The sequence below is a fragment of the Embiotoca jacksoni genome, unplaced genomic scaffold (genome assembly GCF_022577435.1).
Source record: "Embiotoca jacksoni isolate LCO1_2020_lvr unplaced genomic scaffold, fEmbJac1.0.p SCAF_55, whole genome shotgun sequence".
Taxonomy (NCBI): Eukaryota; Metazoa; Chordata; class Actinopteri; family Embiotocidae; genus Embiotoca; species Embiotoca jacksoni.
In genome coordinates, this window is record NW_027185409.1 from 1,460,458 (window position 1) to 1,477,792 (window position 17,335).

At 50.0% G+C, this 17,335-nt stretch overlaps 1 protein-coding gene across 1 annotated transcript; it reads left to right on the top strand.

The window, feature by feature from the left end:
* The first annotated feature begins 889 nt into the window (after nt 1-889).
* On the top strand, nt 890-17,206 carry lamb1a (laminin, beta 1a). Its single transcript, XM_069172726.1, has 33 exons — nt 890-1,031; nt 1,632-1,846; nt 3,127-3,265; nt 3,776-3,849; nt 3,958-4,146; nt 4,246-4,309; nt 4,406-4,605; nt 5,389-5,509; nt 5,606-5,794; nt 6,650-6,826; nt 6,945-7,057; nt 7,308-7,387; nt 7,607-7,742; nt 7,949-8,107; nt 8,204-8,331; nt 8,520-8,640; nt 9,081-9,282; nt 10,651-10,794; nt 11,072-11,303; nt 11,437-11,600; nt 12,357-12,581; nt 12,690-12,907; nt 13,041-13,137; nt 13,771-14,140; nt 14,220-14,404; nt 14,545-14,774; nt 15,011-15,214; nt 15,288-15,432; nt 15,528-15,735; nt 15,821-15,962; nt 16,059-16,235; nt 16,339-16,498; nt 16,614-17,206. Exons 1-33 carry the CDS (start codon nt 1,001-1,003, stop codon nt 16,751-16,753), a joined length of 5,379 nt encoding a protein of 1,792 aa, XP_069028827.1. The 5' UTR covers nt 890-1,000; the 3' UTR covers nt 16,754-17,206.
* The last annotated feature ends 129 nt before the right edge of the window (nt 17,207-17,335 follow it).

Below are 17,335 nucleotides of genomic sequence, written 5' to 3' on the forward strand. Positions count from 1 at the left end.
AGAACCAGAACCTCACATGATGCTGTGAATCACTGTGAGTTTCAAAAGGTTCCACAGAGGCAACAAAACCTCCCACTCACCTCCCCCTCAGTGGAGCCTCACCTGCAACAACAAAGGAGGAGGAGGTGTGTGTGTGTGTGTGTGTGTGTGTGTGTGTGTGTGTGTGTGTGTGTGTGTGTTTCTCTGTGTGTGTGTGTGTGTGTGTGTTTGTGTGTGTGTGTGTGTGTGTGTGTGTGTGTTTTTTGGGGGGAGGGATGATCAGGAATGTCTTTTGTCTGTAGAATCCTGTGTGTGTGTGTGTGTGTGTGTGTGTGTGTGTGTGTGTGTGTGTGTGTGTGTGTGTGTGTGTGTGTGTGTGTGTGTGTGTGTGTGTGTTACAGGGTGTTAACAGTTTTAGATTCTTCAGATTTTATACAGAAAAATAAATAAAAATGAAAATAATCAAATAAAAGTGGAATTAATCGATGATGAACTTTGACCTTTAAACAGACTGACAAAGTTGAACTAATCAGAGTCCAGAACTGATCTTTAATTATATCTCTAATAATCTGTTATTTATTATGTGTGTATGTTTGTGAAGTTTAAAAAGAGTTTTTAAAAAACACTTTTTCTTGTTTATGGCAGGTTAATGTTTATTTAATTATGTTTCCGTCCTTGTTTGAATTAGTTTGTTGTTTTGTTGCATTAACCCTTTAACTCTGTTGGTTTCCTATTAAACAATCATTTCAACAAGGCTGATAGAAAGACACTTTTATTTTGAAACAAGGATGTTCGTTGCCGGTGAATCTGAGGGGGCGTGGCCCGGAGGTCTGAGGGGGGTCTGCGGGGGTCTGCGGGGTCCTGAGAGTCTGCAGGAACCAGCAGTTCAAACGATCTGCGGGTGTGAAGAAGTCCGGATCTGTCCGAGTCCCGCTGCAGGATTTCCTCCGTGTGTCTGGATCTGTTCTCGGATCTGTTCTGGTTCCGTCTGGTTCCGTTTGGACCCGTTTGGACCGGCAGCATGTTGCAGCTTCAGCTCGCGGCGCTGCTCGGTGAGTTTTAAATCAAAATGAAGTTTTCTTATCTCCAATCGTCGGTTTCTGTTGTTCAATAAAGTTTAAAAGTCAAACATTTTATTTAAAAGTTGAACTTCGGATCGTTTGATCTCCTTCGATCTTCTTCACTTTTCTGAGACTTTATTTTTACTTTTTAACGAGAAAAAAATCTCCAGTTTTCCTGAAACCGATTCAGATCAAAGGATTTTCACGTTGGAGAAAAAACTGAACTTAAACTGATCTTGAACTGTTCTCATTGAATTACACATGACATTTTAAAACAGATTAAAGTCAGACCACGTGACCCTCGGAGCTGACCAGCTGCTCTTCATCACTTTTGATGACTTTATTAATCTGTGAACAGTTCAGAGCAGAAAAGTGACCTGAGATCAGTTTGAAGTGTAAATGAATCTGATTAATGATTAATGATGAAGCTGCTCAAACCAACAGATTAACATTTTCTCTTGTTTAATGAATGATGAAAGTTTTTAATGTTTGTTTATTAAACGTACTAACATCAGTGGGCGGGGCCTCAGCAGCTCTGATCTCAGATCAAACTATTTGTTGGAGTTTCACAATAAGAGCCTCTTGTCTCAGCTCTGCAGATGTTCACCTGTGCTCAGGAGGGCGGGGCCTCAGTGAGCTGGGCCCAGGAGGAAGTCGACTTCTCAGAGTTCGGCGACATGTGCACCGAAGGCAGCTGTTACCCGGCAACGGGTGACCTGCTGATTGGTCGAGCTCATCAACTGTCATCCACCTCCACCTGTGGACTGAGACGACCCGAACCGTTCTGCATCGTCAGCCACCTGCAGGTAAACAACGCTCTGAGAAACAGGTAAACAAACACCTGCAGGTAAACAACACTCTGAGAAACAGGTAAACAAACACCTGCAGGTAAACAACACTCTGAGAAACAGGTAAACAAACACCTGCAGGTAAACAACACCTGAACACCAGGTAAACAAACACCTGCAGGGAAACAACACCTGAAGCCTGTACTACGAAGGTAACTTCAGGTTTAACTCTGGGTTGTCACGGTTACGAAGCTGGTTCACTTCTTACCAGGCTACATTGCCATGGTAACTGATGCAACAGAGCTAACCTGCTCCAATAGCAGGTTATGCTCACGACTTCAGATCAAAACGTGCCAAAGCTCCGCCTACTGACCAATCACGTCTCTGAAAAATTACATCACCAGTTGGAGAAGATCCCGTGGAGCTGTCTCACTCCTCTGAGGAGTGAGACAGCCCTCTGAGGACGTTTGTAAAACATGTCGCTCTGCTGTCGGGACACCTGTCCATGTTTGCGATTGGTCAGATTTCTGCAAACCCCGCCCCCTTTTTAAATGAGCGTGCTCAGGTTGAGATGGTCTGGTTCTGTCGGGTTTAGTTAAACCAGATTACAGAAAGAGATCCTGATATGTTCAACCCGCTCTAAAAACGTTTGGTGACCTTTGACCTGTGAGTTTGTTGACCAGTGAGTCTGACATGGAGGAAGATGTTTGTTATCTGTGTGTCACTGTTTATGGCTGCCAGCATGAAACACTTCAGATTTGCTGCTCTCTGATTGGATGGTGAGTTAAAGTGTGTGTGTGTGTGTGTGTGTGTGTGTGTATATGTATGTATGTGTGTCTGTGTATTTGTGTGTGTATCTGTGGGGGTGTTTATATGTGTGTGTGTGTGTGTGTGTGTGTGTATGTATGATGCAGTCTGCAGTGCTTCCTGTGTAAAACGATCTCCCTATAAGGAAACAGTCTCTGACAGCAGACAGATGTTTGTCCAGATGTTCCTGTGGATGAAATGCAGGCGACTTTATAGGTCAAAGGTCACGATGCAGCCAACGACTTGTCTGTAAGAAGAACTTTGAATCACACACACACATACACACACACACACACACACACACACACACACACACACACACAAACACTGTCAGCTGATTGTAAAACTGATTTTCTGGAAGTGAGTGAAGAAGATTTAATTTGTTGTTAAAATATCCGGGCAGAGAGTTTCTCTTCTCCTGGAGGAATGTGAGGAATTCACCTCCCATATTAACCCCCCCCCCCCCCCCTCCCCGCCGTCTCCCTCCACAGGAGGAGAAGAAGTGCTTCGTGTGCGACTCGGCCACGCCGTACGACAAGTTGGCCGACCAGATGAGCGGCCACCGAGTCGAGAACGTCGTGACCACGTTCGCTGTGAACCGACTGAAGACCTGGTGGCAGTCTGAGAACGGTGGGGGGGGGGGGAACGAGGTTTAAAGTGTGTGTGAGTGACAACAACCTTGTGTTTTATGAATGGAGCTGATCAGTTGGACCAATCAGAGACGAGCTCCTTGTCTGCAGGAATGTCCCCCCCCCCCCCCCGCAGGCGTCTGATTGGCCGACACAGCTGGAGGTCTTTCTCATGCATCAGAGGGTTGTGTTAAAGTTACAGCCTTTTGTCCTTCACTCCTCCACGATTAGTGGGTTCTCAAGCTGTGAGGCAAGTCCCAGCTGGAGGCCACACAGGAGGAGGAGGGGGGCCATCCTGTGTGTGTGTGTGTGTGTGTGTGTGTGTGTCTGTTTGAGTCCTGCACCACAGAAGAACTCCGACACAAATTGTTAACTCTGAATACTTCCCGATGACGGTTATTGACCCTCCCGCTGCAGCGTGCTGCGTTCAGGGACACTATGGAACTTACTGATCCACTTCCGTATCACTGATTATCTGTTCGATCTGTATCGATCGTTCTCCCGTCCGCAGGTCTGGAGAACGTCACCATCCAGCTGAACCTGGAGGCCGAGTTCCACTTCACACATCTCATCATGACCTTCAAGGTGAGTCACGCACACAGCAGGGGATTCTGGGTAACCGGGTAAAAGAAAACGGGGTCCTGGAGATCATGCAGCAGCAACAGGAAGATTTTCCGTCTTTGTCGCCCTCAGACGTTCCGACCTGCTGCCATGGTGATCGAGCGGTCAGCTGACTTCGGGAAGACGTGGCAGGTTTACCGCTACTTCGCCTACGACTGTGAGACGTCCTTCCCGTCGGTCTCCCAGGGTCCGATGCAGAAGGTCGACGACGTCATCTGTGACTCGCGTTACTCCGACATCGAGCCGTCCACCGAGGGAGAGGTACCGCGACCCGTCGCATATGGCTGTGATGTCACCGTGATGTCATCGGTTGTTACTAAGATAATATTTTTGGTGAAATATCTCCTTTTTTATTTCCAGGTGATTTTCAGAGTTTTGGATCCGGTGTTCAGGATCGAAGACCCGTACAGCCCCCGGATACAAAGTAGGTCTCGGAGATCTGGATGTATTGATCAGTTATTGATCCGTCATTAATCCGTCATTAATCTGTCATTGATCCGTCATTGATACGTTTGTTCAGACATGTTGAAGATCACCAACCTGCAGGTGAAGTTCACCCGGCTTCACACGCTCGGCGACAACCTGCTGGACTCTCGCATGGAGATCAAAGAGAAGTATTACTACGCCGTCTACGACATGGTGGTCCGAGGAAACTGCTTCTGCTACGGACACGCCTCCGAGTGCGCCCCCATCCAGGCCGGCCACGTCAGGGAGGGCATGGTGAGTCCTGAAAGGGGGAGGGGAGATTCCTGGAGAGGGGGGCAGGGAGTCTGTTTCCTGTTTGTTCTACTTTCTGTTTCCTGTTTGTTTCCTGTTTGTTCCACTTTCTGTTTCCTGTTTGTTTCCTGTTTGTTCTACTTTCTGTTTCCTGTTTGTTTCCTGTTTGTTCTACTTTCTGTTTCCTGTTTGTTTCCTGTTTGTTCTACTTTCTATTTCCTGTTTGTTTCCTGTTTGTGTGTTCCACTTTCTGTTTCCTGTTTGTTTCCTGTTTGTTCCACTTTCTGTTTCCTGTTTGTTTCCTGTTTGTTCTACTTTCTATTTCCTGTTTGTTTCCTGTTTGTTCTACTTTCTGTTTCCTGTTTGTGTGTTCCACTTTCTGTTTCCTGTTTGTTTCCTGTTTGTTCCACTTTCTGTTTCCTGTTTGTTCTACTTTCTGTTTCCTGTTTGTTTCCTGTTTGTTCTACTTTCTATTTCCTGTTTGTTTCCTGTTTGTTCCACTGTTTGTTTCCTGTTTGCTCTACTTTCTGTTTCCTGTTTGTTTCCTGTGCTCAGACTCTGTGGTTTTAACTTTGTTAGTTATGAAACTGTTTCTGCTGATCATCTTAGAAAACAACAGCTTTCCGAATAAACTTTATTAAATTAGCAGTAAATTCTCTCTTGAAGACGCGGCCGTATGTTTACTGCTCGATAATGAATTAGATTGATGTGAGAGTTTCTCCTCGTTCACGGTCACTGCATGTGAATATTGATTATTGACCATCGGTGTGTCCGTGTGTGTTGCAGGTTCACGGTCACTGCATGTGCAAACACAACACTAAAGGTCTGAACTGTGAGAAGTGTCAGGATTTCCACCACGACCTTCCCTGGAGACCGGCTGAAGGTCGAAGCAGTAACGCCTGCAAGAGTGAGTCCCACCGCCTCCTCCGGCGGTCCTCGCGGTCCGCAGCGTAAACGTACCGAACGAAACGCCAAATGAACACGCCGAACGTCTTCTCCTCAGAGTGTAACTGCAACCAGCACTCGGACTCGTGCCACTTCGACGCCGCCGTGTTCGAGGCTTCGGGGAACGTCAGCGGAGGAGTTTGTGACGACTGTCAGCACAACGCGGCCGGACGTCAGTGTGAACAGTGCAAACCGTTTTACTACCAACACCCGGAGAGAGACGTCCGAGACCCGCTCATCTGCCAGCGTGAGTCCTCGCTTCAAGTTTTACTTCCTGTTTGTTTTTCTTTCTGTTTCCTGTTTGTTGTACTTCATGTTTCCTGTTTGTTTTTCTTTCTGTTTCCTGTTTGTTGTACTTCCTGTTTCTGCCAGCGTGAGTCCTCTCTTTATTAAAATGTCCGCTGCTGTCTGAACCCTGATGTTTGTGAAGATGGACGTCTTCGGCAGGAGGACACAGACACAACATGGAGGATTTATTTCTTCAGACAAAAATCTCTGCTTTTGATTTTTGTGATTGTTTTACACGTGAGGTTTCACAGTTCAAACAAACCATCTCGCTCTAAGATCCATTTAGTATCTGTTGTGGACCTTTTGATCAGAATATCATGGTCTTCCTCAGCGGGTGGAGGGACTCAGTCATGTGGTTTCTGTCTCCTCTTACCATCGCAGACGCAGACTTTGAGGTGAGATTGTTTTTGCCAGCAGACTTCTAACAGAACAAAGATGAAAGGTTGAAGATGAGACGTAGAAATGTTTGTGGTTTCATCCAGGCTCAGACCTGCCTGGCAGACGATCCGCTCAGCCGTACATCCCCGAGTCTTACACATCCCTCGGGGGGGGGGGGGGGTGTTCTACAACTTATTATTATCACCGTCAGCCATGTTGGGTCCATGTTAATATCAGAGCAGGGGATTGTGGGTAAACTGAATCAATTTAATATTTTTTATCAGTGTGTGGGACAGACAGAGACGGACATTAACATGTCTCTGTTGCATTAACCCGATCTGACCTGTAGACCAAAAACAGGGTCACATTAACACGACCTGACCTTCACATCGCTGTTCGATCCTCTTTGACCTTCGACCTGTGTGTGTCTCTGCAGCGTGTAGCTGTGACCCTGTGGGTTCTCTGAACGGAGGAATATGTGATGGGATGACGGACGTCCGAGCCGGTCTGATCGCTGGTCAGTGTCGCTGCAAAGTCAACGTGGAGGGAGAACGCTGCGAGCGCTGCAAGCAGGCGCACTACGCGCTGAGTGATGCGCCGGACGGATGCGAAGGTACGGAAAAGAACACCTGTGTAAGAAGTGCATAATACCTTCGTATCACCAGGTAGTGTGTGTTTGTGTGTGACGCGGTGTGTGTGTGTGTGTGTGTGTGTGTGTGTGTGTGTTGCAGCGTGCTCCTGCAGCCCCCTGGGAACAGTTCCTGGAGGAAATCCCTGTGACAACGAAACAGGAAATTGTTTCTGCAAACGTCTGGTGACGGGACGAGACTGCGACCAATGTGTGGTGAGAAAAGACGTTTTAAATCCAGTTCGTGATGGAACCGACCAATCAGCTGTCAGTCAGTTTACTGTGTGTGTTTATGACTTTAATGTGAGGAGATGAAAGTATTTTTTCCTCTCGCAGCCTGAAATCAGGTTTTTACAGACGGAAACAAGCTGGGAGGTCTGAAAATGATTTAATAATGTGTGTGTGTGTGTGTGTGTGTGTGTGTGTGTGTGTGTGTGTGTGTGTGTGTGTGTGTGTCTGTCTGCAGTCTGAACACTGGGGTCTCAGTAACGACATGGACGGCTGCAGACCATGTGACTGTGACCTCGGAGGAGCCGTCAACAACCGGTGAGTTTCTCTCCAACTTCCTGCATCCTCTCTCTCTGTGTGTGTGTGTGTGTGTGTGTGTGTGTGTGTGTGTGTGTGTGTGTGTGTGTGTGTGTGTGTGTGTGTGTGTGTGTGTGTGTGTGTGAGACCTTTAGTGTACTTCCTGTTTGTTCTGCTCCATTTCACTTTTTTTTAAATTTATTTTTCATTCGTTCTTTCCACTTCCTGTCCGTCCTCCAGGTGTGACCAGGTGAGCGGCCAGTGCGTCTGCAGAGACCACATGTTCGGCCGCCGCTGTGATCAGGTCGAGTCGGGCTTCTACTTCATTGCTCTGGATCACTACACCTACGAGGCCGAGGACGCCAAGTTTGGACCTGTGAGTGCCTCAGTTTGACCTTTTGATGTTCAAACCTTTCCGTGTCAATAAATGTACGTCGGACGGTGCGTCGTTACGCTGAACTGCAGATTTAAACTTTGATTCAAACTCAATCGAACAACTTATAAAACTGCTTCTTCTTCTTCATCATACGAGTGACTCGGCGGTTTCATCAGTCTTCGTGTCTTTTCTCTTTTTCTCTTGAGGGAGTGGCGGTGGTCCCGAGGCCCCACCCTCTGGACCGAAGTCCCACCTGGACGGGTATGGGCCTGGTCAGCGTTCCCGAGGGGGCCTTCCTGGAGTTCTCCGTGGACAACATCCCTCACTCCATGGAGTACGACATCCTCGTCCGCTACGAGCCGCAGGTAGGACGCCGTCTTCAGCGTGGGTGTAGCCCCGCCCACCAGCACCGTAACTCCACCCACAATAACCACGACGCCCTGTGATGTGTCTGTCTGCAGCTTCCTGACCAATGGGAGGAGGTTCTGATGACGGTGATGAGGCCCGGACCAATCAGTGCCGACAGCCGCTGCATCAACACGGTGCCCGACGACGACAACCAGATGACGTCTCTTCACCCCGGCTCACGGTCAGCAGAACCAACCGGCTCACATGAGGCTGGACTTACACCGTGTTCTTACATTGTGTTACAGGAAAGATGGAGCTCGTTAAAACTCTTTTTTATTTGTAATGTGAATGTTAATGTTTGAGCCTCCATTTCTCCTGAGCCTGGAAGTGTTTCAGTAGCTCACACCAGTGTGACTCCGCCTCCTGCAGGTACGCAACTCTGCCCAGATCGGTTTGTTTTGAATCTGGTCTGAACTACACGGTCCGCCTCAGCCTGCCTCTGTACTCGGCCCTCAGTGACGTCCAGTCTCCGTACACGCTCATCGACTCGGTGAGGAACAGCTCTGATACTGAATTCATCGAAGTGTAGCGCCTTCATACATGTGAACACTTTCACAGGTTAAACTAGACCTTCAGAGGTTAAACTAGCCCTTCAGAGGTTTAATTAGATCTTCAGAGGTTAGACTAGCCCTTCAGAGGTTTAATTAGATCTTCAAAGGTTAGACTAGACCTTCAGAGGTTAAACTAGACCTTCAGAGGTTAGACTAGACCTTCAGAGGTAAAACTAGACCTTCAGAGGTTAAACTAGACCTTCAGAGGTTAAACTAGACCTTCAGAGGTTTAACTAGACCTTCAGAGGTTAAACTAGACCTTCAGAGGTTTAACTAGACCTTCAGAGGTTTACCTAGACCTTCAGAGGTTAAACTAGACCTTCAGAGGTTAAACTAGACCAGAGTGTCTTTCGTCAGTCTCGTGTTTTCGTCCTCTCAGATCGTGTTGATGCCTCACTGTAAGAACCTGGACTTATTCACGGCCTCAGAGGGAAGCGACTCCAGCGGGGACAGCGGCTGGGACACCTTCCAGCGTTATCGATGTCTGGAGAACAGCCAGAGTGTCGTCAAGACGCAGATGACAGACATCTGCAGGAACTTCATCTTCAGCATCTCTGCCATGTTGCACCAGGGAGCTAAAGGTCCGCCTTAAACCTCCTGACTCCGCCTTAAACCTCCTGACACCGCCTTAAACCACCTGACTCCACCTTAAACCTCCTGACTCCGCCTTAAACCTCCTGACTCCGCCTTAAACCTCCTGACTTCACCTTAAAACTCCAGACTCCGCCCTAAACCTCCTGACTCCGCCTTAAACCTCCTGACTCCGCCTTAAACCTCCTGACTACACCTTGAAACTCCTGACTCCGCCTTAAACCTCCTGACTCTGCTTTAAACCTCTTGACTCCACCTTAAACCTCCTGACACCGCCTTAAACCTCCTGACTCCACCTTGAAACTCCTGACTCCGCCTTAAACCTCCTGACTCCACCTTAAACCTCTTGACTCCACCTTAAACCTCCTGACACCGCCTTAAACCACCTGACTCCACCTTAAAACTCCAGACTCCGCCTTAAAACTCCTGACTCCGCCTTAAACTTCCTGACTCCACCTTAAAACTCCAGACTCCGCCCTAAAACTCCTGACTCCGCCTTAAACCTCCTGACTCCGCCTTAAAACGCCAGACTCCGCCTTAAAACTCCTGACTCCGCCTTAAACACCTGACTCCGCCTTAAACCTTCTGACTCCACCTTAAAACTCCTTACTCCACAAAAAGTCTTGGACTGACGCAAATACCAAACCTGAGACAATCCAAGAGTTCAGGACCAGAACATAAAAATGTTTCTGCTGTGTGACGGTTGTCTCTGCTCAGCTGACCTTTGACCTCCTGTGGAATGAGCCTAGAAAAGAGGAATTCCCTTCAGGGTTTGTTTCAAAGCTGGTGCTCATTAAAAGGTATTAGATGCAGCAGATTTCTTTATCTAGCACATTTCAACCGCAGAGAACTAAAAACATCCACACTGAACCTTTTCAAAGGAAAAGTCCAGAACAGCAACTCAAACAGAGAGGCGGGTCAGAACATCAGTGTTTATTTTCAAGTCAAAGCTCCACTCTGATTGGCTGAAAAAGGAGCTGCAGATCAGCTGATCCAAGCAAAACAAACATTTTCTGCAGTCCAGAACAACAGTCATCGTCTGTACATCTCCCACCTCTCATCACTCCTTCTTCTGTCCTGCAATAACAAACAGTCTGTTGATCTTTGGCCCCTCTCATCATCTTCTTCCTCTTCTCTTCTTCCTCTTCTCTGCAGCTGAATCTTTCTTCCTATTGGGTTTATTAATCTCTGATAAATGTCACTCATCATTGTTTCCATCTTGTTGGTGTTCGACCTGCAGGTTTCTCCCTGAACAAGACTCGACTGGTTTCTTCTCAACATTCCTCAGACGACCACAGACCTCGTAAATCTGTCATCAGTTTTCTAACATGTCTCCTGTGTTGAACTCTATTTCCCAGAATGCCAGTGTGACCCTCAGGGCTCCCTCAGCACTGTGTGTGACCCCAGTGGGGGTCAGTGTCAGTGTCGCCCCAACGTGGTTGGCAGGAACTGTGACAGATGTGCTCCCTCCACGTTCCAGTTCGGACCCAACGGTTGCAGAGGTCAGAACCTCACCATCCGATCACCATCCGATCACCATCCGATCACGAATCAATAAATAGACATGTGGAACTCCCATTGATGTAAACATGTCGAATCTAAACAGTCACAACAACCTGTTTATGAACCTGTCTTTGTTTGCAGTTCAAAACTTTATTGACACTAAGTTAGACGCAGCAGTAGAAACTTTATTGACAGGTCCTCCTGACCTCTGACCTCTGTATGGTTGTGGTTTGTGAGCTCTGCAGCTGACGTGTTTGTGTGTCGTGTGTGTTTCAGCGTGTGCGTGCGACGCTCAGGGGTCACACGGTCCGTTCTGTGATCAGCTGACCGGTCAGTGTTCGTGTGTTTCGGGGGCGTACGGCCGACAGTGCGATCGCTGTCTGCCGGGTCACTGGGGCTTCCCCACCTGCCGACCCTGCTCCTGCAACGGACACGCCGACACCTGCGACCCCGACAGCGGACGGTGCATCGACTGCAGGGACCACAGCGGCGGACACAGCTGCGACAGGTGCGCCAATCAATCAATCAATCAATCAATCAATCGATCAATCAACCAACCGTGTCCTTTACATGAAGTCGGCCTGTCCTGTCAATCATCACTCAGATCTGTGAACCCATTCTGTTCTCTCACCTCGGTCCAGGTGTCTGGGTGGTTACTATGGCGACCCGGTGTTGGGATCAGGTGACCACTGTCGTCCCTGCATGTGTCCTGACGGCCCAGACAGCCTGCGGCAGTTTGCGGGAAGTTGTTACCGTGGCGACGACAGCCAGCAGGCGATCTGCGTCTGCAACACGGGATACAGAGGTAAAAAAATTAATAAAAACTTTATCAACACTCAAGTAAAAACTTTATTAACACAGAGGAAGATACAGAAACTTGCAGTTTTTCTAAAACATTTCAAAGCAGAATCGGGATGAAAGCAGCGGATGTGACAGTAGAAACACAAACAGACTCATCAGGGTTGTGGTTGTCAGCAGGACGTTTTCTGAGTGCGGTGCTTTAGTTTTCATGATGGTGACAGCTGCTGCCTGCAGAGACGGACAGGCTTTTAATTTGAAGAGAAGAATGTGATGACGAGCAGGAAACGCTGCGACTCTGTTATTACAGCAGGAAACAAGATGTTCAGGCTGAAATCAGCTGCTGACGGACGCATGAATCACCAACTTTCTTCTTTTGTTTCCACCTCAGACCGTCTGAGCGGAAATGTTGGGGGATGTAAAGCAGTAAAACACCTTTCAGCAGCACTGTTATTATTGTCAATGAAACCGACAGCTGAACGGTGGAAGCAGGGAAAGTGTGTCAGGTAAAGAGTTGCTGTGTGAAGTGTGAGGTCGCTGCAGGGTCACGAGGAAGAGGAGGTGATGGCTGCAGCGTCGGTGTCAGGTGCACCTGAGATGATCGAAAACACCAAAAAGCCTTGTGATTGGTGTGAAACTGAAGAGTCTTTTATTTTGGAGGGTCATCTGTGCTCTTTCTGATCAATAAACGTGTCCCTCCACAAGGGGGCGTGGTCAAGGCAAACATTAAAGTCACTTTCTCCCTCTCGCCTGTCCTCTCCAGGTGCTCGCTGTGACGAGTGCTCCCCTGGTTACTATGGTAACCCCGGGGAGGCCGGGGGACGGTGTCAGCCCTGTCAGTGCAACAACAACATCAACATGTTGGACCCGGAGTCCTGCGACGGACGGACCGGAGAGTGCCGGCGCTGCCTGTACCACAGCGAGGGCGACGCCTGCCAGAGCTGCAAGCTGGGTTACTACGGCAACGCCCTGCTGCAGAACTGCAGGAGTGAGTTCATTGGGTTACCGTGGTAACCAGCTTTAGCGCTGAGACCAGTATAACACACAGTGTGTGTGTGTGTGTGTGTGTGTGTGTAACATGTGATGTCCTCCACAGAGTGTGTGTGTAACCAGCTGGGCAGCAACTCCTCCAGCTGTCAATCATCCGGCGACTGCCACTGCGAGCGCAACAGCGGTCAGTGTCACTGCCTCTCCAACGTGATCGGTCAGCACTGCGACCGCTGCGCCGCCGACACCTGGAACATGGCGAGCGGCGGCGGCTGTCAGAGCTGCAGCTGCGACCCCGAACACTCGTACGGGACGTCCTGCAACGAGGTGACGACCTGCGACCGCATGAACTCTCTGAGGAAGAAACCCCGAATATTCTAAAGAAACCAACGTGTGTGTGTGTGTGTGTGTGTGTGTGTGTGTGTGTGTGTGTGTGTGTGTGTGTGTGTTTGGTCCTCAGGTCAGCGGACAGTGCTCCTGTAGCCCCGGCTTCGGAGGAAGAACATGCAGCGAGTGTAGAGAACTCTTCTGGGGAGACCCAGAGGTCAAATGTCACGGTAAGTTCACCAATCAGTCACATGACCAACATCACTTGACCGCCAGCCAGACCAGGATCCAGATCAGTTCAGACAGAGAGGGTAAGAAGCGGAGCCGCTGCCCCGTTGCATCGTGGGAAGCTCTCAGATCTGCTGTGACTCTTATTAAATCCAGATGTTCCCCTCGGAGAAGCAGACATCTGTCTGAACCTCCAAATGTCCTTCAGAGTCCACAAAGAGGCTTTGTTAGTGTGTGTGTGTGTGTGTGTGTGTGTGTGTGTGTGGGCGGGCGGGCGGGCGGGTGGGCGGGCGGGTGGGGGGTGTTCAGAGTGATTCAAATGAAGATCTGTTTATTTCTGCAGTGAAAAAAAAAGCTTCAGTTGTTTTTAATACAAACCAGATGTTAAACAGATTCACTCACACACACACACACACACACACACACACACACACACACACACACACACACACACACACACACACACACAGACTTCTCATTTACAGTAAAAACATTTTTCTGGAAGACTTCCTTCTACAAAACATTAAAACAACACAGATTTGTGTGTCTCTGTGTGTGTGTCTGATAATCAATGATCTGATTGGTCGTCCTGATTGTTTGATGATCTATTGATCTGCCCCCCCCCCTCCCCCCAGCCTGTGACTGCGACCCCCGCGGTATCTCATCCCTCCAGTGTGAGAAGCTCAGCGGTCTCTGCGTGTGCGTGGACGGCGTTTCCGGGCCGCGCTGCGACGTGTGCGCTCGCGGGTTCTCGGGAACGTTCCCCGACTGCCGGCGCTGCCACCAGTGCTTCGCCGAGTGGGATGACATCATCGGCCAGCTGACCAATCAGACGCACCGACTGGTCAACAAGGTCAACGCCATCAAAGCCAGCGGAGTCGGCGGCCCGTACAGGAAGTCCATCGAGAGCGTGGAGAGGAGCGCCGCCGACATCCGGCTCCTCCTGAACCAGAACCCGGCCGCGCAGCCGCTCAGCGAGGTCCAGCACCTGCTGCAGCAGGCCAGGTGGGATCGGGGCCAATCGGAGATCAGAGCGCCTCAGGTTAGTGTCAGCGCTGACCTCTGACCTCTGTGTGTCCCCCAGTGACCTGATGGGAGCCCTGAGCCGGACTTTGAACCTCACCGAGCAGACTCTGGTCCAGGTGGAGGACCAAGACTCTGCTGCGGACGCCAAACTGGACTCGGTGACGTCGGATGCTCAGAAACTGGAGCGGACGGTTCAGGAGCTGCTGGACCAGGTCGAGTTCATCAAGAACTCCGACATCAGAGGTGAAGGGTTACAGGTCAAAGGTCAGCGGCGGGAGGGGGGTCGGCTCCAGGCTCCGTGGTGCCGCGTCGCCCCCTGCAGGTGGACACTGAGTTTAAATAAAGTTCTCCTCAACTGACTTCTACTTCCTGTCTGTTGCCAGGGGCGACGGATAGCGTCACCAAGTACTTCGTGCAGTCTGAGGCGGCCGAAGCTCGAGCCAACGCCTCCGCCGTCCCGGTGGAAACCTCCGCCGCGCTACGGCAACTCACGGAGGACAAAATGAACCAGACCAGAGACGAGTTCCTGAGGAGACACACTGAGCACGCTCAGAGGCTGGACGAGCTGGCGGGAGAGCTGCAGACTCTGGACCAATCAGAGATCAGCCACAAGGTGGGGCGGCGTCCAGGTGATCCAATCGGAACACAAACATTTACATCCGGCGGAGGATTTTTATTTATGTTGAACTTTATTTTTATAAACTCGTCACATTTGTGTTTCATTTATTTATTGTTTACTTATTATTATATGTATTTAAATTTATTATGATTTATTTATTTATACTTGATTTTGAATAATGATTTTTCTTTCTGTGAGGACCTGATGATCCGATCGTTTCTCTCCTGCAGACCTGCGGCAGTCCGTCCTCGGGTCAGGACTCGTGCGCCCCCTGTGGCGGTCTGGGCTGCGTGGACTCGGAGGGTCGGGTCCGGTGTGGAGGAGACAGATGCGACGGCGCCGTGACGACGGCCAACGGCGTCTGGAGGAAGGCTCGAGAGTCTGAACAGGAAATCCTCAGCGCCATGGAGGAGGTGGAGAAACTCTCCAAGATGGTGAGTGGTCCCCCGGGTCCAGGTCCGGGTCTTGTTCCGGTTCTGGTGGTCTCACCTGCGATGTCGTCCTCAGGTGTCCGAGGCGAAGCTGCAGGCGGACGAGGCGAAGCTGAGCGCTCAGGATGTTCTGATGAAGACCAACAGAACCAAACAGAAAGTGGACCGGAGCAACGAGGAGCTGCGGAGCCTCATCAGACAGATCCGAGACTTCCTCACACGTACGCCTCACTTCCTGTTTCACACCGGGGATCCGGACCTGTCGGGTCTGATGAAGAGCGCCCTTCATCCTCCTCTGACCTGTGTGTTCTTTCAGAGGACGGCGCCGACCTGGAGAGCATCGAGCTGGTGGCCAACGAGGTTCTGGCCATGCAGATGCCGACCTCGCCGGGTCAGCTGCAGAACCTGACCGACGAGATCCGTCAGAAGGTGGGTGAGCTGGGACACGTGGAGACCATCCTGCAGCAGAGCGCCGACGACATCCAGAGGGCCGAGAACCTGCTGGACCAGGCCCGCCGGGCCAGGTGAGTCCCGCCCGTCTTCCGGGCCGCACGTCTTTTCGCGGTTCTGATGAAACGCCGCCTGACGAGTGTCTCTGCTCTCCCTCAGCGAGGAGGCGGCCGGCGTCAAGGCCTCTGCGCAGGAAGTGAAGCGAGCTCTGCAGGAAGCCCAGCGAGCCCAGACGGCGGCCAGCAGCGCCATCCAGCAGGCCGCCGCCGACATCCACAACACCAATGAGCTGCTGTCCTCCGTCAGTAACCGTGGAAACGGTCGCTTCCCCGGTCACTATGCGACATCCCGTCGAGAGGCCCGACGGTAACGCGTCACCTCTCCGTGTTGTGTTCAGGTGGAGTCGGAGACGGTGGACGCGGAGGTGAAGCTGAACAACGCCACCCAGAGGCTGCAGAAGCTCGAGCAGGACGTGACGCTGCTGAGAGACAAAGCGGTGAACGTCACGCTGAGCACCGAACTGACCAATCAGGACGCAGTGAGCGTCGGAAAGATGGCGGAAGCGCTCAAGAAGGTGAGCTCGCCCGTTTGATCGCGAGCGGTTCGGCACAGTTCTGTTTTCTATCGTTCACTGTGTGCGTGTGCGTGTGCATGTGCGTGTGCGTGTGCGTGTTCAGGACCTGGACTCGGAGCTGAAGGGGAAGTACACCACGGTGGAGCAGCTGATTGGTCAGAAGGCAGGGGGCGTGGCCGACGCGAAGAAGAGGGCGAAGTCACTGCAGCAGGAAGCTAAAGAGCTGCTGCTGCAGGCCGGGGACAAGCTGCAGCTGCTCAGAGGTGACATCACAAGTTCACCAAACAGTTCGGATCAGAAGTTCTCGTTTGTCGTTCATCAGCTGTGGAGGCGGGGCCAGACGAGCGGTCAGTCACGGTTTGTTTTTCCGTTTTTCAGATCTGGAGAAGTCGTACGAAGACAACCAGCGGACTCTGGAGGTGAAGGCGGAGCAGCTGGTGGAGCTGGAGGCGGCTGTGAAGGAGCTGCTGCGAGAAATCAGCCACAAGGTCACCGTCTACGGCACCTGCTTGTCCTAGGGTCAAAGGTCGTTGAAGGGGTCGAAATAAAAAGGAGCGCAACACTCAGTTTTTTTTACCCGAATCAGCGGGGACCGTTCTTCAGCAGCCAATCAGAGGCGAGAACAAAAGATTCTGACCAAAGATTCTGATTATCATTGTGAATCTGACCAAAGAGTTTACTGAATTTTCAGGAGCGTTCTTGAACGCATCGTCAGTGTTTTTAAGAGTTTAAATTCAGTCCCTCAGAAAGTGTTTGGAAAGTAAACAGAAAATGTTTTGTGATTTAACTATTGATAAATATTTAAATTGGTTCGTAGAGATTTGTTTAAATCAGATGATAACTGTCAATCACTCGGCTCCAGTTTAAAGTGAATGTTTGAACCACGTGACTGCATCTTTTTTACTCTTTTTTTATTTCTACAAGGACAAAACCCCAAATTATTTTAATAAACGTTTTCAGTAAAAATCTAATTTTCTGCTCTTCATTATTTAATACGAGTTTAATGAGGTTTTAGATACAAACAGAACGTCAGTTTTGTTTTTGATCAACATCTGGATCTGGACCAGGACAGATCACATCTGTTTAACGGTGATGTCACC

What these genes read in the sequence shown, in the direction of transcription:
- lamb1a (XM_069172726.1), top strand. Translation starts at nt 1,001, where the DNA reads ATGTTGCAGCTTCAGCTCGCGGCGCTGCTCG. An exon ending in GCATCGTCAGCCACCTGCAG is followed by an intron (nt 1,847 to 3,126) that starts GTAAACAACGCT and finishes CTCCCTCCACAG; the next exon opens with GAGGAGAAGAAGTGCTTCGT. An exon ending in GTTGCACCAGGGAGCTAAAG is followed by an intron (nt 9,283 to 10,650) that starts GTCCGCCTTAAA and finishes TCTATTTCCCAG; the next exon opens with AATGCCAGTGTGACCCTCAG.